Source organism: Neoarius graeffei, chromosome 9 (genome assembly GCF_027579695.1).
Source record: "Neoarius graeffei isolate fNeoGra1 chromosome 9, fNeoGra1.pri, whole genome shotgun sequence".
Classification (NCBI taxonomy): Eukaryota; Metazoa; Chordata; class Actinopteri; order Siluriformes; family Ariidae; genus Neoarius; species Neoarius graeffei.
The window spans coordinates 22,078,572-22,101,558 of record NC_083577.1 but is presented as its reverse complement, the minus strand read 5'-3'; the positions used below and the strand labels follow the sequence as shown (position 1 = coordinate 22,101,558).

Here is a 22,987-nt window from a genome sequence, read left to right as displayed (position 1 = left end):
AATGGGCTAAAATTCCTCCAAGCCGGTGTGCAGGACTGATCAACAGTTACCGGAAACATTTAGTTGCAGTTATTGCTGCACAAGAGGGTCACACCAGATCCTGAAAACAAAGGTTCACATACTTTTGCCACTCACAGATATGTAATATTGGATTATTTCCCTCAATAAATGGCCAAGTATAATATTTTTGTCTCATTTGTTTAACTGGGTTCTCTTTATCTACTTTTAGGGCTTGTGTGAAAATCTGATGATGTTTTAGGTCATATTTATGCAGAAATATAGAAAATCCTAAAGGGTTCACAAACTTTCAAGCACCACTGTAGTATCTTGTATTGCGGCATGGTGAAGCAGGAAAAAATAGCGGAGAATTTAGGGCCACGTGGCCCTAAATTCATTAATTATTCTATTTTTAAAAAACTAATAAAATTGGAAGTCTGTGATTCGGATTCAGTAGCTTTCAGTCCACTAAACAAAAATAAAAACTGGGTGTCAGGGAAAATTCTTTTTATGACCTGCACTTGAAAAATCTGAAAGGCAGTCTACCTTTAAGACCATATCATATATCATATACCTGAATAAGCACCCATTGACTTTCTATAGACTTCCCCAACATTTTAGGCTTATTCAGCTTATTCAGATTTCCATCCTGCCCATAATATACAGTCCAAGCAGCAGGGGTTCCAGAAAAGTTCACTCTCACAAACTTCCAGGAAGTTCGTTTGAAGCTACAAGCCTGAAGATCGATATTAAGTTCTGTGACTATAGTGGAGTGGGAATGGGTTCAGCAGAATCTCATCAAGAGTAGCTTAAAGGGGGTAGAGGTGGCACAACAGGTTAAGACTTTGGCTTTACAATCACCAAGCTGCCACTGTTGGGCCCCTGGGTAAGGCCCTGAACCTTATCTGCTCAACCTACCACAGTGACATCACATATTAGTGGAAGGAGTACAGCAATTTTCAAGCTCAAAACTCAAACAAGAAAGCTCTGGGAGGAAGGAAGGTGTTTGGTGAGTTGGTTTTAACAGCATCAATGAGTGTTGTATCGAGGCTGGATTACTGATTGTAGAAATATCATCAGTTCTTTGTCAGAGGACTTGTGCTTGCGTTCAACATGGAACTTGTGCCGCTGTTAACATGTTTAACTTTTGTTAAAAAAGAAAATTGCTAGGTCACATAATGTGATCTTTTTTTTTTTTCTTTTACCTCCTGACCAATCAGGGCACAGCTCATGGAGTAAGCGAGAAAAGAGAAAAACAAACGCATAAGCAAATATTTAACAGTTATTCTATGAAACCGAGTCGTACATGAGCTGATAGCTATAAGCCGTGTACGACGAGACTGAATGGAATAACTGTTTTCTTCTATCCACATTCACTGGATTTTGAGAAACAAAGCATTTTTATTTTTATTCTTTGCAAATTCGATAAATAAGAAACTGGATACGAAACGTCCGACAAAATCATTTCCATTTAGAATGTAAACAAACCGGCGAGGCAGCACGGTGGTGTAGTGGTTAGTGCTGTCGCCTCACAGCAAGAAGGTCCGGGTTCGAGCCCCGTGGCCAGCGAGGGCCTTTCTGTGTGGAGTTTGCATGTTCTCCCCGTGTCCGCGTGGGTTTCCTCCGGGTGCTCTGGTTTCCCTCACAGTCCAAAGACATGCAGGTTAGGTTAACTGGTGACTCTAAATTGACCGTAGGTGTGAATGTGAGTGTGAATGGTTGTCTGTGTCTATGTGTCAGCCCTGTGATGACCTGGCGACTTGTCCAGGGTGTACCCCGCCTTTCGCCCGTAGTCAGCTGGGATAGGCTCCAGCTTGCCTGCGACCCTGTAGAACAGGATAAAGCGGCTAGAGATAATGAGATGAGATGAGAATGAGACAAACCGGCGAAATGACAGTAGCAAGTTGTGAAAAATGCTCTAATAATAATAATTCTTGAAAAATAAAAAATATATATGGGTCCGTCTCAGAAACTGGTCTCTCATTTGGGACATTATGGTCAAAAAATAAATTTTCTAATTTTACTTTTTTTTTTTTTTTGCATTTGCCTAACACTCAATGTTTCTTTTGTCATGTTTAATAAGAATAAAGATAGTATCTTGCTTTATCTGGCCTCCACTGTGGAAATTTTTTTTTTATTCCAATTCAAATGCTTTTGTAAAATTGATTTCCATATAAAATAACTCCATCATGAAGAATTAAAGCCCCTCCTTCACAGAGGAGTGAAAATATTGAATAAATTTCCTCTTTTTGATTGCTTGGGTTAAAAATGCCAAGTTATGATGACTGAATTGATTATTCACTTAAATATGAATAATATGATACATTTTGGGTATTTGATATGGCGAAATAGGACACAATGGAAAAATCAAGAACACACCGGAAAGATGAGAATAACGGCGGTGGTAAAAGAACAGCGACTGTACCGGCTGAAGGTCGCGCGGGTCTCTGCTGCGGCGCGCGAGCAACGGGACATCACTACCGCACCGGACGGAGTGCGAGGCGGGGGCGGGGCAAAATGACTGGCCGTAGATTCTATCAAAAGTTCGATCTGAATTGACCATGGTTGCAGAATATTGGCCAAAAATACGCAAACACTACGAAATATGAAAGTAAGATGAAAAAGAAACATTCTATTGCCTTATACTGCAAGACTAAAGCAAAATAAAACTGTCAAAACTCACCTTTTCAGTGATAACGTCCGAACAGATCACCCGCGTAACAGAGAGACCGCAAATGGAAGCACGATCAACTTCTAACTGTCGGAGTGGAAAATTCCATTCTACACATGCAAATTGTTAATGTGTGTCCTTCCCCGCACACAAATAACACGCTACGGTAAAAAATAGACCACAACTCATTTTATAGCTCAGAAATTCATACAAGACCAGCTACCATCATAACATATTCTGTAAGAAACATATTCTGTACCTAACTTTCAGCTTTCGTTTTAAAAAACAAAATCGCAGATTTATAACTAAATTTGTATATGGCGTAGTGATTTTAAGTTACTGCTTTTGGTGAGGTCGTGACCTCGACCCTGAGGCTTTCCGTTTAGATCAAAACACACGATCGTATTGGTTTTGGCTATGCGGAAAATGGAGTTACAACGGTGATGAAATATTTTGCATGATGTTTTATTACGGTTATGATTATTCTGTGAGCACACCAATCCTTAGGTGTGTAAAGTTACAATCAGTGATACAATCAGTGATAACTGTAGACTTTTCAGTGGACTACAACCTTTTTAAGGGAATGCGATGTAGTCGACCATTTATCATGTCCCAGATCAAGCCGCCATTTTTCCACAAATTTGCAGAATTTTTGCCAAATTCTGAATACGGTATTCACATCAAAGATTTAGTTTTATCTGGATTATTTCTTTCATCATTTTATTTCAAATTAAAACCAACATCACCATTCAAAACCGTATAGTTTATTGACTGTGAGTATATTTAGTGGGGGACCCCCACAGTACCCAGTTTCGGAGACAGACCCATATACGTTCTTACTATGAAATACTTTCATTCCATATTTTGTTGCTTTTTTTGTGTGTGTATTTTTGGGGTTTTGTTCTCGAGTAGAGTTTTTATTTCATCTTCGGTTGATTCAGCAACACGCTCCGCTATTTTCTTCTTCTTTAGGGTTTTTTGGTGTTTGGTAAACCATCTTAAAGGTGCATTACTGCCACCGACTGGGCTGGAGTGTGGAACAGGAGATACTGGGGGAAAAATATATATTTTTATTTACCTTTTTTTTTTAATACTTGATAACAAAGTGATATATCTGACTTGATACGCGGCACCATTTTTTTTCTCTACTCATGGTATATGAGCTGATATCCTAGTAGTCGAGTAGCCAATCAGAGAGTGTGATTGCTCATATCCAGTGAATGTGGAAAGAATAGAAGATTTACGTTATATGGTGAACTGAATACCGGTATATTTTGCTGCAATATAATGAAAAATAATAACTTGGCTATTTTTTGGTTTATTCAGCAAAACATGATATGACGGTTCCACTTTTAGTGTGGCTGCTTATAGTGAAGTTGCGCAAGCAGCAGCTCTGTTTTTTTTTTTTTTTTTATAAATCTGCATAAAAGGCACTCTGACTGGCACTATATCTGGAGAAAACAAAGCCTCCGGCTTGCCTACAACCCTGCACAGGATAAATGGTTACGGATAATGGATGGATGTATTAATTTATACTGTATCATCTAAAGGCGGCACGATGGTATAGTGGTTAGTGCTGTCGCCTCACAGCAAGAAGGTTCTGGGTTCTGGCCGGCGAGGGCCTTTCTGTGTGGAGTTTGCATGTTCTCCCCGTGTCCGCGTGGGTTTCCTCCGGGTGCTCCGGTTTCCCCCACAGTCCAAAGACATGCAGGTTAGGTTAACTGGTGACTCTAAATTGACCGTAGGTGTGAATGTGAGTGTGAATGGTTGTCTGTGTCTATGTGTCAGCCCTGTGATGACCTGGCGACTTGTCCAGGGTGTACCCCGCCTTTCGCCCGTAGTCAGCTGGGATAGGCTCCAGCTTGCCTGCGACCCTGTACAGGATAAGCAGTTATGGATGATGGATGGATGGAATCATTTATACTGTAACATCTAAAGGTAGACCTTCCTAGCTGTAAGCTGTATTCCATGCATTACGTAAGGAAAAAAAAAGGAATCGTGAAATGCTCACACAGCACTAGACTTTTAAAGTTATTGTTATTTTGTTCCCATCAAAGCACATGAACCAATTTGGCGAGCTGTTTGAACACGCATGCAGGGTTGATGAATGCCCTGAAGCTCCTCTGCAGTCAAATCATTATTGTGCGGAGCCCATACACTTGCTCAATTCACGCCTTTGTAAATAGTGAAGGATAAAGCAGAACGTTATCCTCTGTAATCCTCAACGTACAAGCGTAGTCCGACAGCCTCTCGAATACATAGTAATGCACCGTTTTTAAGGCTAAGAGCAAAACTCGAAAGTGACCCCGCTCCACTTGATCAGACAAAACCCTTTTTGTCTCTCGGCTGCTGCACGTCATGCATGTGGGCGAGGTACTAGTGCGTATTGACACATTCAGCATCGAGCAAAGAGCGAGAGGCAGAGAGGAAATTAATATTTATAAATATTTTAGGTAGACTACCATATATATATATGCAGTATAAGTCAAAAGTTTGTACACCCTGATGCATGCATTCATGGGTGATTCTGTATTTTCGACATTGTAGAACAATACTGAAGACAGCAGAACGATGAAATAACAAATGGGACATATATGGAATTATGTGGTAAACAAAAAAGTGTTAAAAAACAAAATGTGTTTCATATTTTAGATCCTTCAAAGTATCCAATGTTTACCTTGATGACGCTTTGCACACTATTGGCATTATCTTAGCCAGCTTCATGAGGTAGTCACCTGGAATACTTTCCAATTAATAGATGTGCCTCATCAAAAGTTAATTAGTGGATTAATTTCTCACCTTCTTAATGCGTCTGAGATCTCATCTCATCTCATCTCATTATCTCTAGCCGCTTTATCCTTCTACAGGGTCGCGGGCAAGTTGGAGCCTATCCCAGCTGACTACGGGCGAAAGGCGGGGTACACCCTGGACAAGTCGCCAGGTCATCACAGGGCTGACACATAGACACAGACAACCATTCACACTCACATTCACACCTACGGCCAATTTAGAGTCACCAGTTAACCTAACCTGCATGTCTTTGGACTGTGGGGGAAACCGGAGCACCCGGAGGAAACCCACGCGGGCACGGGGAGAACATGCAAACTCCGCACAGAAAGGCCCTCGCCGGCCACGGGGCTCGAACCCGGACCTTCTTGCTGTGAGGCAACAGCGCTAACCACTACACCACCGTGCCGCCCCGCGTCTGAGAGTAAATAGTAAATAATATTATTATATTATAAGCACATCCAAGAAGGACACATCCAGGCTGGACAAACTGATCAGGCGGGCTGGCTCTGTGGTCGGCATGAAGCTGGACTCTCTGGTGATGGTGGCAGAGAAGACGACTATGGACAAACTACTGAACTTCATGGACGATGCCAGTCACCCTCTGCACACCGTCATCAGCAACCAGAGGAGCCTGTTCAGTGACAGAATGCTCCTTCCCAAGTGCAGGATGAACAGACTTAAAAACTCCTTTGTCCCTCACGCCATCAGACTGTACAACTCCTCTCTGGGGGGGAGGAGGGGGAACAGGAGCACAGAGGACGGGAATGTCATTTTGTGAAGTAATTTCTGTGGACATTTTTGTCGACAATCAGCGGTTTCCCGGGGTGTGCCCGGTGCGCGTGCTTTCCATATATGGAAGTTAAATCAAGAAAATCAAATTTACCACCAAAAATGTAGCATTCTTATTGGTCAGACTTCGAAACAAGGCTTGAATGGAAGCAAAATACTACGAGTTTTGAGAGCTTCGCCGGCGAAGCTCGGAAGGTTTAGAATGAGTAAGGGCCTCTGCATGCTCTTGCGACAAGGCTTTCGCAGATAGCTTTTCACAGACAGTTGTAATTTATCATTGAGCGGGGAGTAATAGGCGTGCGCGATGTTATTCACCGCCACAACGCAAGGGGGCGCGAAGTCGCGAAATCACTAGGAGTAGTTGGTGGGTGTGGTTAGTGGAGTGTTTATCCTCCGGTTACTTATAATGACTAGAACTAGAGTCGTATAGATGTACGTACTTCCTCACTTCCTCAATCAATCGCTCTTCGTGCTGCTCCATCTTCGCTCGTGTTTTTAATGGCAGTCGTGAAAACAAAACAAACCGGGAAAGTAGGGAAGCGGAAGTGCGTGTACAGCGGATGTAGAGTGGACCAATCAGAGCCCTCTTGTCTGCGAGGCTTCTGCGGTGGTCACAATTTTTGGGAGGTGCGCGCAGAGCGTCTGCGAAGGTGGGGGGGCTATGCAGACGCCATCTGCGACGCCATCTGCGAGGACTGCGTTGTCAGCATAAATTGGCCTTAAGTCATGTATTTAGATAAATATCTTTGTGAGTTTTTTATCATGACTGACTGACTGCGGTCCACATCACGTCTGATGAGTGGGGACCCGGTTGTGACATCATTGGTGTCGTGTCTCAGCTCACTGTGCCTAGTGAGCTTCAATCAGAAACTTGCAATGTCTTGTCTTGGGGTGCCATGTATCATGGTCAGCTGTTAGACGGTGCCAATTGTTGTCAAAACCACACATCTTCAAGTCTGCCTCTGCACAGTCCTTCCATCTTTTCTTAGGATGGCCCCTTGGTCTTTTCCCGTGGGCTAGTTCTCCAAACAGCAGTTTCTTGGGAATACGTTCATCGTCCATTCTGCAAACATGACCTAACCATTGGGGACGATTGGGTCGTATAATTGTCTCAATGGTGGTGCAATTGGCTCTCCTGAGGACCTTAGTATTTGTTATACGTATGATGCCACCACTTGATGTTGAGTAGACGGCGTAGAGAGCATTGGTGGAACATTTCCAGCATATGCAGGTGTTGTGCTCGTATAGGCCAGGTTTCACTTCCATATAGCAAGGTAGGAAGGACAATTGCTTTGTAAACAGTCAATTTGGTGTTGATTGATAGGCTTTTCCTGTCCCAGCATCTAGTGCTTAGGGAGCTGAATGTGAAAGCGGCTCTGCTGACTCTTCTTTATCTCAGGCTCCGGGTCACCATCATCTGACGTATCACCACCAAGATACGTGAATTTGTGCACTTTATTTAACTAGAAGTCATCGATAATGATTGCTGGTGGATCAGGGCACTGTATGTGCATGACTTCTGTTTTGGGCTTGCTGATAGTTAGCCCCCAATCCTTACACGTATCATACAAGCACGATAAACATATTGACAGAAACGTTATACTTTACACTTTCCTATGCCCCTGCTGCCAAATAACATCTCATCCTCATCTCATTATCTCTAGCTGCTTTATCCTGTTCTACAGGGTCGCAGGCAAGCTGGAGCCTATCCCAGGAGCCTATCCCAGGGTACACCCTGGACAAGTCGCCAGGTCATCACAGGGCTGACACATAGACACAGACAACCATTCACACTCACATTCACACCTACGGTCAATTTAGAGCCACCAGTTAACCTAACCTGCATGTCTTTGGACTGCGGGGGAAACCGGAGCACCCGGAGAACGTGCAAACTCCGCACAGAAAGGCCCTCGCCAGCCACGGGGCTCGAACCTGGACCTTCTTGCTGTGAGGCGACAGTGCTAACCACTACACCACCGTGCCGCTCATAGTCAGCCATAGTTTAGGCTATTTGGAGGTAAAACTTTTTTTTTTTTATGTGACCACTAAGTACCTATGTACTGCAATATATAGGTTATATATAGGTTTTTGTGACATCTATATTTGTTGCGTTATAATTTAGATGAAATATTGGGTCGTGAGAAACACTAATCCTTTGATCAAAAAGAAACATAACTAAATTTCAAAGTAACAAGTGAGTATTCTGTCTGTGAAAGATGCACTGTGTTGCTTTTGATTAATATTCAAATACAGCAAGGTATTGTCCATGCAGAAGGTACAGGGTTTGATGAAGACTTTCAAATTTTCGAGTCCCTGGACTCCATGGTCTTTCAAAAATGGAGTCCTTTATGATTTTGTAGCGTATTTTCCGAGTGGGGACTGCTTTGAGTCCAATCCTGCATTACTAAGAAATGTTTTTATACATGTTTTCATCGAAAAAACCATTGGGACAGCAAAGTTCTGCCAAGAGACCAAGGTAGACTGATGATGAAGACCCTCAACCTCCTGCAAAGAAAAAAAATGGTATTAAAAGCCTTATAAAATATAATTCAGACTTAAAATTAATGCTTTCTCTCATTTCTTTTTAAGGCTCAATTGCAGCTTCATGAGTCGCCAGGTTGCACCAAAAAACATGAAATTTTCACAATGTACCCTCCCCCACCCAAGTTACGCTCCCTACTTTCAGGCCAAGTTTACATTAGACCGTATCTGTCTCGTTTTCTTCGCGGATGCACTGTCCGTTTACATTAAAACGCCTGGAAACGCCGGGAAACGGGAATCCGCCAGGGTCCACGTATTCAATCCAGATCGTGTCTGGTCCGGTGCTGTGTAAACATTGAGAATACGCGGATATGCTGTGCTGAGCTCTAGCTGGCGTCGTCATTGGACAACGTCACTGTGACATCCACCTTCCTGATTCGCTGGCGTTGGTCATGTGACGCGACTGCTGAAAAACGGCGCGGACTTCCGCCTTGTATCACCTTTCATTAAAGAGTATAAAAGTATGAAAATACTGCAAATACTGATGCAAATACTGCCCATTGTGTAGTTATGATTGTCTTTAGGCTTGCCATCCTTCCACTTGCAAGTGGTAAGTGACGCGCATGCCCGACATGCACTGAGATCACACACACAGTGGCTCAGTCCCGAATCACTGCTCGTGTGCTTCACTCGCGCGCTCTGTGAGCTGTGCAGGGCCGGAGTGCACACCCTCCAGAGGGCACTCGCTGTTCAGGGCGGAGTGATTTGGAGCGCAGGATGCCTGCGGAGCCGGGCGTATCCGTGTATTGGCGTTGCTGTGTGCACGCGAATCGTGTATTGGCGTTGCTGTGTGCACGCTAATCATTTTAAAAACGTTAATCTGATGATCCGCTGATACGGTCTAATGTAAACCCCACCTCAGAAAAACATCCCAACCTTCTGAATCCTGGCTAAGCCTCTGGATATGTTATGATAATGACACAGACTTTTAAAGTTTGTATTCTGTGATTTTAGCCTTGAGGCTTAGCTTTAGGACAAAAAAAAATTACCTGTGATAATAGTGTCACAAAAAAGTACATCATTCATCGTTATTAAAGATGCATTACAGCAGTTACTGTTGGGATAGTTTAGAAAAACAAACAAACAAATGAAGAAACAAAGACTCCTGTGAACATGGCGAACATTAAATGAAAACAATAGCACATGAAGCCCAGCACTGGGATCATAACTGTTCACATCTACACTACCGTTCAAAAGTTTGGGGTCACTTTGAAATTTCCTTATTTTTGAAAGAAAAGCACTGTTCTTTTCAATGAAGATCACTTTAAACTAATCAGAAATCCACTCTATACATTGCTAATGTGGTAAATGACTATTCTAGCTAAATTCTACTAAATGTCTGGGTTTTGGTGCAATATCTACATACTGTAGGTGTATAGAGGCCCATTTCCAGCAACTATCACTCCAGTGTTCTAATGGTACAACCCCGATTCCAAAAAAGTTGGGACAAAGTACAAATTGTAAATAAAAACAGAATGCAATAATTTACAAATCTCAAAAACTGATATTGTATTCACAATAGAACATAGACAACATATCAAATGTCAAAAGTGAGACATTTTGAAATTTCATGCCAAATATTGGCTCATTTGAAATTTCATGACAGCAACACATCTCAAAAAAGTTGGGACAGGGGCAATAAGAGGCTGGAAAAGTTAAAGGTACAAAAAAGGAACAGCTGGAGGACCAAACTGCAACTCATTAGGTCAATTGGCAATAGGTCATTAACATGACCGGACCGGGTATAAAAAGAGCATCTTGGAGTGGCAGCGGCTCTCAGAAGTAAAGATGGGAAGAGGATCACCAATCCCCCTAATTCTGCGCCGACAAATAGTGGAGCAATATCAGAAAGGAGTTCGACAGTGTAAAATTGCAAAGAGTTTGAACATATCATCATCTACAGTACATAATATCATCAAAAGATTCAGAGAATCTGGAAGAATCTCTGTGCGTAAGGGTCAAGGCTGGAAAACCATACTGGGTGCCCGTGATCTTCGGGCCCTTAGACGGCACTGCATCACATACAGGCATGCTTCTGTATTGGAAATCACAAAATGGGCTCAGGAATATTTCCAGAGAACATTATCTGTGAACACAATTCACCGTGCCATCCGCTGTTGCTAGCTAAAACTCTATAGTTCAAAGAAGAAGCCGTATCTAAACATGATCCAGAAGCGCAGACGTCTTCTCTGGGCCAAGGCTCATTTAAAATGGACTGTGGCAAAGTGGAAAACTGTTCTGTGGTCAGACAAATCAAAATTTTAAGTTCTTTATGGAAATCAGGGATGCCGTGTCATTCGGACTAAAGAGGAGAAGGACGACCCAAGTTGTTATCAGCGCTCAGTTCAGAAGCCTGCATCTCTGATGGTATGGGGTTGCATTAGTGCGTGTGGCATGAGCAGCTTACACATCTGGAAAGACACCATCAGTGCTGAAAGGTATATCCAGGTTCTAGAACAACATATGCTCCCATCCAGACGACGTCTCTTTCAGGGAAGACCTTGCATTTTCCAACATGACAATGCCAAACCACATACTGCATCAATTACAGCATCATGGCTGCGTAGAAGAAGGGTCCGGGTACTGAACTGGCCAGCCTGCAGTCCAGATCTTTTACCCACAGAAAACATTTGGTGCACCATAAAACGGAAGATACGACAAAAAAGACCTAAGACAGTTGAGCAACTAGAATCCTACATTAGACAAGAATGGGTTAACATTCCTATCCCTAAACTTGAGCAACTTGTCTCCTCAGTCCCCAGACGTTTACAGACTGTTGTAAAGAGAAAAGGGGATGTCTCACAGTGGTAAACATGGCCTTGTCCCAACTTTTTTGAGATGTGTTGTTGTCATGAAATTTAAATTCACCTAATTTTTCTCTTTAAATGATACATTTTCTCAGTTTAAACATTTGATATGTCATCTATGTTCTATTCTGAATAAAATATGGAATTTTGAAACTTCCACATCATTGCATTCCGTTTTTATTTACAATTTGTACTTTGTCCCAACTTTTTTGGAATCGGGATTGTACAATGTGTTTGCTCATTGCCTCAGAAGGCTAATGGATGATTAGAAAACCCTTGTACAATCATGTTAGCACAGCTGAAAACAGTTTAGCTCTTTAGAGAAGCTATAAAACTGACCTTCCTTTGAGCAGATTGAGTTTCTGGAGCATCACATTTGTGGGGTCGATTAAATGCTCAAAATGGCCAGAAAAATGTCTCGACTATATTTTCTATTCATTTTACAACTTATGGTGGTAAATAAAAGTGTGACTTTTCATGGAAAATACAAAATTGTCTGGGTGACCCCAAACTTTTGAACGGTAGTGTATCTGTAGCTTCCATTCATTGTTATTTATGCGACGTTATTTCCTCAGGGGACAAGCTCTCATTTTGAAGTGAATTCCAGTTGCATGAAGTGTCTTGTTTATTTCATGCTTTAGGGAGTCTGCAGATTTGGTATCAGCTTCATAAGGAGCGAAGGCCCAGTGTGTTCAGCCCCGTGCTCACGAGTCTGGCAGATGGGAAGCTTCATCGACTCCGACTTCACAGAGAAGGAAAAGATGTCTATGTGCAGGTTAGTAAACACTACAGCTTCATTGAGCAGTACACAAAATCTCCATCAAACTGAACACTGGAGCAATAGACAGTAGAGTTGACTCAGGTCACTAATGAAAGGGGAACTGAAGTCATTTTTAAACTTGCTTTATTTCTTAATTAACGTGTTATTCAATTACGTTTTCGGTTTTAGTAACTTCATATCGTGACTTGTATTGGCAACTAATTGCAATTAAATATTATACTTACTGTATAGGCCTATTCAGTTTTTAGCCGTGTTGAATTTAGTTCGTTTGGTCCATGTCAGGCGTCGCTTATCCGCGCGATCTTCACGAGACTTGTGCGAGACTTCGAAACGTGAAGTGTCAGCCAGGTGTCAGGGCCGCCATTTTGAAAACTGTTTTCCAAATGAAATATTGCACAAAAACGAGTTTAAATGACGATTACTGCCTACTTTTTTCAAACTTTCCTGATTGCTATCGAAACAAACAAAACTTCCGGCTTGATTACATCAGCATTCGAAAGAGGGTGTGCGTGTCTTTTGACAGTGTTGGCAGATGTCGGTCACTTTGATTTCCGCTGTATGTTTTACTTCGTCCTACGATGTCTCGCACAGGTCTCAACGAATCTCGTTTACGGCCATTGCTTTGACATGTGGACTGATATATTACATAGCGTATTTCAAACACTCATAACTTGCTATAGCAGTGACAAAATAGCGATCAAAAATGCATTCCTATATTTAATAAAATGAGAGAAATTGAGTTTTGATAATAAAAAAATTTGCCTTTGCATGTTCTCCCCGTGTCCGCGTGGGTTTCCTCCGGGTGCTCCGGTTTCCCCCACAGTCCAAAGACATGCAGGTTAGGTTAACTGGTGACTCTAAATTGGCCGTAGGTGTGAATGTGAGTGTGAATGGTTGTCTGTGTCTATGTGTCAGCCCTGTGATGACCTGGCGACTTGTCCAGGGTGTACCCCGCCTTTCGCCCGTAGTCAGCTGGGATAGGCTCCAGCTTGCCTGCGACCCTGTAGGACAGGATAAAGCGGCTAGAGATAATGAGATGAGATGGAAGAAGAAGAACAACAACAACTTTATCCATCACACACTTGTGAAATTTGTCTCTGCATTTAACCCATCTGAAGCAGTGAACACACACATGAGTAATGAGCACACACACACACATACCCAGACCAATGGGCAGCCATGCTAACAGCGCCTGGGGAGCAGTTGGGAGTTAGGTGCCTCGCTCAAGGTCTTCCCATATGAACCTAACCGCAGGTCTTTGAACTGTGGGGGAAACCCACACAGACACAGGGAGAACATGCAAACTTCACACAGAAAGGCCCCCGCCAGCAGCTGGGCTCAAACCCAGAACCTTCTTGCTGTGAGGCGACCATGCTAACCACTTTCACCACCATGCCACATTATATATATATATATATATATATATATATATATATATATACACACACACACACACACACACACACTACTGTTCAATAGTTTGGGGTCACTTTGAAATGTCCTTATTTTTGAAAGAAAAGCACTGTTCTTTTCAATGAAGATCACTTTAAACTAATCAGAAATCCACTCTATACATTGCTAATGTGGTAAATGACTATTCTAGCTGCAAATGTCTGGTTTTTGGTGCAATATCTCCATAGGTGTATAGAGGCCCATTTCCAGCAACTATCACTCCAGTGTTCTAATGGTACAATGTGTTTGCTCATTGCCTCAGAAGGCTAATGGATGATTAGAAAACCCTTGTACAATCATGTTAGCACAGCTGAAAACAGTTTAGCTCTTTAGAGAAGCTATAAAACTGGCCTTCCTTTGAGCAGATTGAGTTTCTGGAGCATCACATTTGTGGTGTTGATTAAATGCTCAAAATGGCCAGAAAAATGTCTTGACTATATTTTCTATTCATTTTACAACTTATGGCGGTAAATAAAAGTGTGACTTTTCATGGAAAACACAAAATTGTCTGGGTGACCCCAAACTTTTGACATATGCCCGTTCTGTGCCCTCCCCCATAGCTTGGGAAATCAGGAAGTGACGTAGCACGAGTGAGTGAGTGATGAAGCAAGTAGCTGGTCGGCGTAAGTCATGATAAAGTGCACTTATGTACAGAATCAAGTTATATTGTTGCATTCTGACTATTTACATAAAATGTGTGTATTTTTATATGCTTTTGATGGTCCAGAGGGGAGACAAGAAGACGTGTTAAGGTTCCAAATGTGTGTGTGTGTAAGCATGCAGGCTGCACACTGGAGTGAGAGAGATTGATTTCTTTTGAGAAATGTGTGATTGACGTAAAAGTGTGCATAAATGCAGTTTTTGCTCCTGAATGTGCTGTAGATTTACCAGTGAGTTTTTCCATTTCACTGGAAAACATCTTGAGCTGTGTGCCTTAACAAATGGATTTATTTGGGTTTTGTATTTTTATTTTCTTTATTTAAAGATAGCCGCTACTGTGGTCCAGAGTCCACATCACCGAGTTTGTTTAGTTTATTTTATTGCATAGTTTGAGGCTGGAAGTTCAGGACAGAACGAGAGGAAAATACTGTATTCATATCTGTGAAGATATGAAGTTTATCTTCTCGCGTTGAAAAAACTCGTATTTTTCATACAAAATACATCACGGATCTGAGTGACATATTTAAATAATATTGGCTGCCATTGATTGGTCTATCAAATATATTCCATTCAGCTAGCATGATACTGAACGAGTCGAAGACAAGTAGCTGAATGGAATATATCTGATAGACCACAAAAAAGCTATTATTATTATTATTATTTTTATTTTTATTTTTTTTAATACATGCACATTTGATGGAAGTTAAGAACAGGGGGGTAACTTACCAATACTGAATGCTGACTCTGATCGAATGTAATTCAGTGTTCTGTCAATCCAATGTACAAGGTCAAAGTTCTAGCACTAAAAATGGTCCAAATCCAAAAAGCCTGAACAACAACCCAACTTGTATACAATCTATATCCAGGTTGACAGTTCAAATTCAAAGTTGCTTTTGGTCGTAGTTAATTGTTGCATTGCAGTTGTTCAAAACAAAAGGGCTTTGCTGAGTGAAGTCCACAAGTGAAGTCCTCTTGTAAAAGTCTCCATAACTTTCCCTCACCTCCAAGTATAACTTTGACAATATTTCCGCTATTGTTCTCTTTTCCAGTTTTTTGATGTCCGTTGGTCTGTTTTTCTCTTGTAAATATGCGTGAAGAATATCCAGTGAAGTTTTTGTAGCCTTTCGGATGTTCAGCGCGTCTGTCTCTTTCAAAATTCTCTCAAAATCTTCCACTTTTCACGAAGCAAACCTCACAGCCATGTTTGTTTACAAACTGTCAGTCACTCACTAGCACGGAAGTTTTACATCTCCGACGTGTCTCTTTTCCAGTTTTTCGATGTCCGTTGGTATGTTTTTCTCTTGTAACTATGCATGAAGAATATCTAATGAAGTTTTGGTAGCCTTTCGGGTGTTCAGCGCGTCTTTAGTTTCAGTTTTCAGTTTATTTATTTAGTGCTTAAACCTAGCACTGAATTAGCCTCGTCTTCTCTCTCTCCCGGCCAACAAAGAAATGATTGTGCGCATGCACAACAGAAAAGTTTTGTCATTGGATCTTCGCATGAGCTCTGATGTGTGACATCGTGTTGTCTTGACAATGTGCAATATTATAACAATATTGCACGCTCATTCTCCATTGGAGAGAGTGGTGTAATACATGGAGGATAAATGATATGATAACAATATTGCATGCTATCAATAAACCTGGCGGCACGGTGGTGTAGTGGTTAGCGCTGTCGCCTCACAGCAAGAAGGTCCTGGGTTCGAGCCCCGGGGCCAGCGAGGGCCTTTCTGTGTGGAGTTTGCATGTTCTCCCCGTATCCGCATGGGTTTCCTCCGGGTGCTCCGGTTTCCCCCACAGTCCAAAGACATGCAGGTTAGGTTAACTGGTGACTCTAAATTGACCGTAGGTGTGAATGTGAGTGTGAATGGTTGTCTGTGTCTATGTGTCAGCCCTGTGATGACCTGGCGACTTGTCCAGGGTGTACCCCGCCTTTCACCCGTAGTCAGCTGGGATAGGCTCCAGCTTGCCTGCGACCCTGTAGAAGGATAAAGCGGCTTGAGATAATGAGATGAGATCAATAAACCCACTAGAAGGGAATAGAACACATGTTTTTATTCCATGGAGAAAGTTTTCTGTATTTATAATAATTCCTGATATTTCACTCCGATGACATCACTCTCAGTGTTTTCCCAAATATTTTGATTAACTTGCATATTTTTTATGGATGCGTCCATATAATATAAAGAACATTACATGATGGCATGAAGATATGGAGTTTATCTTCTCGTGCTGAACATATTTCACTCATTCGCTTCGTTCACTCATGAATATGTTCACTACTCGAAGATAAACTTCATATCTTCACGCAGCTGTGTAATATCATCTATATATAATATACATCGATCAGCCATAATATTAAAAACTATTGACAGGTGACTTGACAAACATTGATGATCTCATTGTAAATGTCAAGGGGTGGGATATATTAGGCAGCAAGAGAACTCAGTTCTCGAAGTTGATGTGTTGGAAGCAGGAAAAATGGGCAAGCGTAAGGATCTGAATGACTCTGACAAGAGCCAAATTGTGATGGCTAGATGACTGGGTCTGCGTATCGAACAAAATGGCGCATCTTGTAGGGTGTTCGTGGTATGCAGTGGTTAGTACCAAACAAAAGTGGTACAAGGATCCAAAGGACAACTGGTGAACCGGCGACAGGGTCATGTCCTCCCAAGTCCTGTGCTCATCTTATTACCCAGTAGAGCTTGTGTTCCATTTTTACTCTGAAGGTTTCTTCTTCAAGTCATCCAGATTTCTGTAAAACGTCATTGTTGTTCAAAGCACAATACAAACAAAATTAAATTTGAAAGGAATTGTTCAGAAATCCTGTCTCGCTCTGAGTTTTTGTCTACCTTTTTTTTTTGATAGGTTGATCAAGACAATAAAAAGTACACCCTCTCACAGGACACTGACTTTAACTCGATGCGATCACTAACCCTCGGAAAGATTACAGGTAAGCCCGTGATGGCATTCTATAGAAAATATGTTTGACTCAGTGCATCATTTCCTTTCTTTGTGTAAACATGGCATGGTGACTCAACGAATGCATCTTTTATTATTAAAAAAACAGACTGTGCTAAAATTTGTCCCTCTGCTTATCACGTCTCTCTCCAGACAGACTTATATCCATGAAAATTTGCACTTTTGTCATTAAGCGAAGGCCAAATGGATTTTTAAGTACACCCTGCACTTTTTATCCCCCCACAGAGACGTTAATCTTTTGTTCAGAAACTCAAAGTGTCAGACTTGTATTCGGGAGATGAAATAATAATTCATATGAAAAAACAAAAAAACAACACAGTTACTGCAGTGGCTTGGAAAAGAGTTAACAGAAGGCTTTGAAAGTCCAACTCGAATGTTGTCACCCTTCTATACTCTTAGCCATGTCGTGAGTGCTTCTATAATAGTCTTCAATCGCCATGCAGCCTGTTTTTCAGTCATTTTGGCTTAAAATGATTGGCACCCCCAGTACAAGTGCGAGTAATAAGTACAATTACCACTTTAATAATACCATTTTTCTTAGCAGGAGCTGATGCACTGGACGAGGAAGTAGCACAAGCAGGATCCAAAGGTTTCATTGGCTGCTTCTCATCTGTTCAGTACAATCACGTAGCTCCATTAAAGGCAGCGCTGCTGAACCGTGGGAGCTCTTTGGTCAGCATACGAGGCCATTTGCTTGAGTCTAATTGTGGAGCGCTGGCAGATTTATCAACCTCTAAATCCCGTTTAGGTATTTTCTTTTGCTTCAAACAGCTGCTGTTTTTAGATGCTGTAAAAACACAAAACTTCTTGATTAATCATGTATGTGTGTGTGTGTGTGTGTGTGTGTATTATATATATGAGTTATTCCACAAAATCAAGCTGTACATGAGCTGATAGCTGACGAGGCACGTAGCACCAAGTTGGCTATAACCCATGTACGATGAGATTGAGTGGAATAACTGTTTTATTCTATCCACATTCACTGGATTTTCAGAAACAGAGCATTTTTATTTTTATTCTTTGCAAATTCGATAAATAAAAACTTTATACAAAACATCCGACAGAATCATTTCCGCTTAGAATGTAAACAAACCGGCAAAATGACAGTAGCAATTTATGAAAAATGCTATTATAATAATTCTTGGAAAAAAAAAGATACGTTCTTACCATCAAATACTTTCGTTCCATATTTTGTTGCTTTTTTTGTATTTTTGGGGGGGTTTTGTTTTCGAGTAGAGTTTTTATTTTGTCCTCGGTTGGTTCAGCAACACGCTCTACCATTTTGTTTCTCTCTCCTCACAGTATATGAGCTGATAGCCTAGTATTAGAGTAGCCAATCAGAGCACGTGATTGCTCATATCCAGTGAATGTGGATAGAATATATATATATATATATATATATATATATATATATATATATATATATATATATAATTTTTTTTTTTTTTTTACAGTACTGTGCAAAAATAGTCTTAGTCACTTGTAAAGGAATGCTGGCGAGAAAAGAAAAAGAAATGTTTCACCATTTTAAAAAAATACTATAAACAGTAATCAGTAAGCCATAATAAATGAAACAAAGTCAATATTTGGTGTGAGACGACCCTTTGCTTTAAAAAAAAATAGTAGTCTCAGGTACAATGAGTGCAGTTTTATAAGGAAATGAGCTGTAGGTTTTACTGAGCATCTTACAGAACCAGCCACAGTTCTTCTGGACGCTTCGACTGTCACACTCGCTTCTTCATTTTGCACTAAAACCCAGTCAAAAGTCAAAGTCCTTTCCACGCCAGAATCTGGTCTTCCCAGGCAGTCTCCTCTCCCAGTCCTACCCAATTCCTTAAAGCATAGGGGTGCAGCACCGATCTCCATTTCTGTAGCCCTCAGCCTCTCACCTATACAGCTAGGGTTACAATGGGGGGCTAGTCCTCTGTTAACCGCAAGAGTTTGATTTCCTCACATCTGTATTGCAGCATGCCTTGCCAGATGGCAGTAGGTACCATTTTCATGATGGTCTTTGATATAACCCAACCGTGAGTAGAACTCATGATCTCTCAGTCGACAGGCGGATACTCTAACCACGAGGCCAACTCGAAGTACCAAAATCCAGTAGCCTTCATTATGTTTTCTTTTTTAATCTGAAAAGTGGTCTCTTATGGAATACGCTGCTCAGATACAAACATTTTTTTCTCTGTAACATTTAATTTTATGCTGGAAAATGAACATTCGGAACGCTGAAATATTTTTGTACTGACTCGATAATGTAGAAGACAAAATAGAAATCTATAACAATGTTTGCATGGAAGAAATTATATATGGTGCCAAGACTTTTGCACAGTACTGTATGTAAATATATATACATATTTACATACACACACACACACACACACACACACGCATGAAAAAGCAAGTTTGTAGATTGTCTTGTGTGTATATATGACTTTCAGACCACGTGGAAGAGGTGGGTCCAGATAACAAGCATGGCAAAGAAGACACCCAAAGAGATTCAGCGGTAATTGGAGGTGCGGTATATTACCACAATCTGCTTTATTGCGCCATTTGTAAGAGTCACTGGAGTGTGTAATTAGCACAGGCGATCCTACAGGTTCTGTGTGTTCATCTTTTCTTTTACTGGATTCCATTTCTGAAATGTCTAATGACTGTATTGATTATGTTGCGTGTGCTGTGTGGACTAATAAAAGCAACGTGGTCATAAAATATCCCCCAGAAAACATCATGAGAGAGTCTCAGGTGCTTTATTGTTGATTTTTCAAATATTATCAAGCTCATTGTAGCAAAGGCTAACAAATAAAGATCGGGCACAAAGATATAGTATTTCCTTTTTGGTCAAACGATTGCTGAAAGCAGGATTAGCAGGATGAATTGAAAACAAAACCTATGCTTTGATGAATCAAATAGGACACAGTTGTACAGTAGATATAAAAAGTGTGCACACCCCATTAAAATGACTGGTTTTTCTGATGTAAAAAAAAATCAGACCACGATAAATAATTTCAAAACTTTTCCCACCTTTAATTTGACCAATAACCTGTACAATTCAATTGAAAAACAAACAAATCTCTTCAGGGGAAAAATGTACAATGAACTGGTTGCATGTGTGTGCACACCCTTAAACTAAAACTTTGTTGAAGCACCTTTTGATTTAATTACAGCATTCAGTCTTTTTGGGTCGGAGTCTATCAGCCTGCCACATCTAGACTTGGCAATATTTGCCCACTCTTCCTTGCAAACGCGCTCCAAATCTGTCAGATTCTGAGGGCGTCTCTTGTGCACAGCCCTCTTCAGGTCACCCCACAGATTTTCAATTGGATTTAGGTCTGGGCTCTGGCTGGGCCGTTCCAAAACTTTTTTGGGGTCATTGTCGTGCTGAAACATGAAATTCCTCTTCATCTTCAGCTTTCTAGCAGACACCTGAAGGTTTGGGGCCAAAATTGACTGGTATTTAGAACTGTTCATAATTCCCTCCACCTTGACTAAAGCCTCTGTTCCAGCTGAAGAAAAACAAGCCCAAAACATGACGCTGCCACCACCATGCTTCACCGTGGGTGTGGTGTTCTTTTGGTGATGCGCAGTGTTGTTTTTGCACCAAACATCTCATCTCATCTCATTATCTCTAGCCGCTTTATCCTGTTCGACAGGGTCGCAGGCAAGCTGGAGCCTATCCCAGCTGACTACGGGCGAAAGGTGGGGTACACCCTGGACAAGTCGCCAGGTCATCACAGGGCTGACACATAGACACAGACAACCATTCACACTCACATTCACACCTACGGTCAATTTAGAGTCACCAGTTAATCTAACCTGCATGTCTTTGGACTGTGGGGGAAACCGGAGCACCCGGAGGAAACCCACGCGGACACGGGGAGAACATGCAAACTCCGCACAGACAGGCCCTCGCCGGCCACGGGGCTCGAACCCGGACCTTCTTGCTGTGAGGCGACAGCGCTAACCACTACTGCACCAAACATACCTTTTGGAATTGTGGACAAAAAGTTAACCTTGGTTTCATCAGACCATAACACATTTTCCCACATGCTTTTGGGAGAGTTGATGTATTTTTTTGCAAAATTTAGCCAGGCCTGGATGTTTTTCTTTGACCCGACCTCATAGTTCAGACATATGGAGAATACGGGAGATTGTTTGCACATGTAGTACACAACCAGGACTTGCCAGAAATTCCTGCAGCTCCTTCAGTGTTGCTGTAGGCCTCTTGGCAGCCTCCCTGACCAGTTTTCGTCTTGTCTTTTCATCAATTTTGGAGGGACGTCCAGTTCTCGGTAATGTCACTGTTGTCCCATATTTTCTCCACTTCTTGATGACTGTCTTCACTGTGCTCCATGGTATACCTAATGCCGTGGAAATGTTTTTGTACACTTCTCCTGACTGATACCTTTCAACAATGAGATCCCTTTGATGCTTTGTAAGTTCTCTGCGAACCCTGGCTTTTGCTGGAGGAGCAACTGAGTAAATATCTGAACTTTATTTGGGGTTAATCAGAGTCATTTTAATTGATGGTAGGTGTGAACCCAAAAGACTGAATGCTGTAATTAAATCAAAAGGTGCTTCAACAAAGTATTAGTTTAAGGGTGTGCACACTTATGCAACCAGCTTATTGTATGTTTTTTATTTTTTTCCCCCTAACAGATTTGTTTTTCAATTGAATTGTACAGGTTATAGGTCACATTAGAGGTGGGAAAAGTTTTGAAATTATTTATCGTGGTCTCATTTTTTTACATCGGAAAAACCTATAATTTTAACAGGGTGTGTACACTTTTTATATCCACTGTATAATAGTGTATCCTCTAGTGTTAACAGTGAACAGGGCCTGGATTATGAACACACAGTGATCTGGTAATAAGCGAAACCTCTCCTCTGGCTGCAGGCGTGGTCACAGCTGTGGTGTTCGTAACACTGTGCTTGCTGGCTGTGATGGCACGGTTCCTGTACCAACACCGGCAGATCCGGAGGACCACCAGCATCCAGGAGAAGGAGCATAGGCGCAGTCTTGAAGCTGCCTACAGGGCAGAACTTCACCTGAACCAGTCTATAAGGGACAGTATGAAGGAATACTACATCTGATGGACATTAAGAGCCTTTTAGCCACTGATTATCCCTCCTCGAGTTTAGTCCTTCTGCACGCTCATGGTGCGGACTTTATCTAGCACAAATTGCGTGGAGAAGATCCTTCACTAATGGCGCTTTGGAGACTGTAGATCTAGATCTTTGGATCTAGGTAGGTAGTAGCTAGTAGATGCCCAACCTGTTGGCCAGGAGAAGCGGGTCTGGGTTGTGCCGTCTGGTGATGGTGTTATCAAGAAAGTCCCTGCATTTCTTGGACAATATTTCTCTGAGAAAATCCTGAAAAAACAAAATCAAAAACAAGAAGACGACGCAGTATCTGGTTATTTTTGAGACTTTTGGACTTAAAGTGTAATGCTATTATCTACAAACTCACCAACGTCCTCACTACCCCCAACCTCCCACCCCGCCCCACCCCGCCCC

The 22,987-nt window shown here is 41.6% G+C and overlaps 1 protein-coding gene across 1 annotated transcript in view; it reads left to right on the top strand.

Moving 5' to 3' along the window:
- cntnap5a (contactin associated protein family member 5a) overlaps positions 1–22,643 on the top strand; it is a 207,715-nt gene extending 185,072 nt beyond the window's left edge. The window contains exons 18-22 of the mRNA XM_060929196.1: positions 12,237–12,370; positions 17,357–17,441; positions 18,015–18,218; positions 19,912–19,986; positions 22,368–22,643. Coding sequence (XP_060785179.1) covers positions 12,237–12,370; positions 17,357–17,441; positions 18,015–18,218; positions 19,912–19,986; positions 22,368–22,564 — 695 coding nt within the window. The 3' untranslated portion in view covers positions 22,565–22,643. The remainder of the gene's footprint in view (positions 1–12,236; positions 12,371–17,356; positions 17,442–18,014; positions 18,219–19,911; positions 19,987–22,367) is intronic.
- The last annotated feature ends 344 nt before the right edge of the window (positions 22,644–22,987 follow it).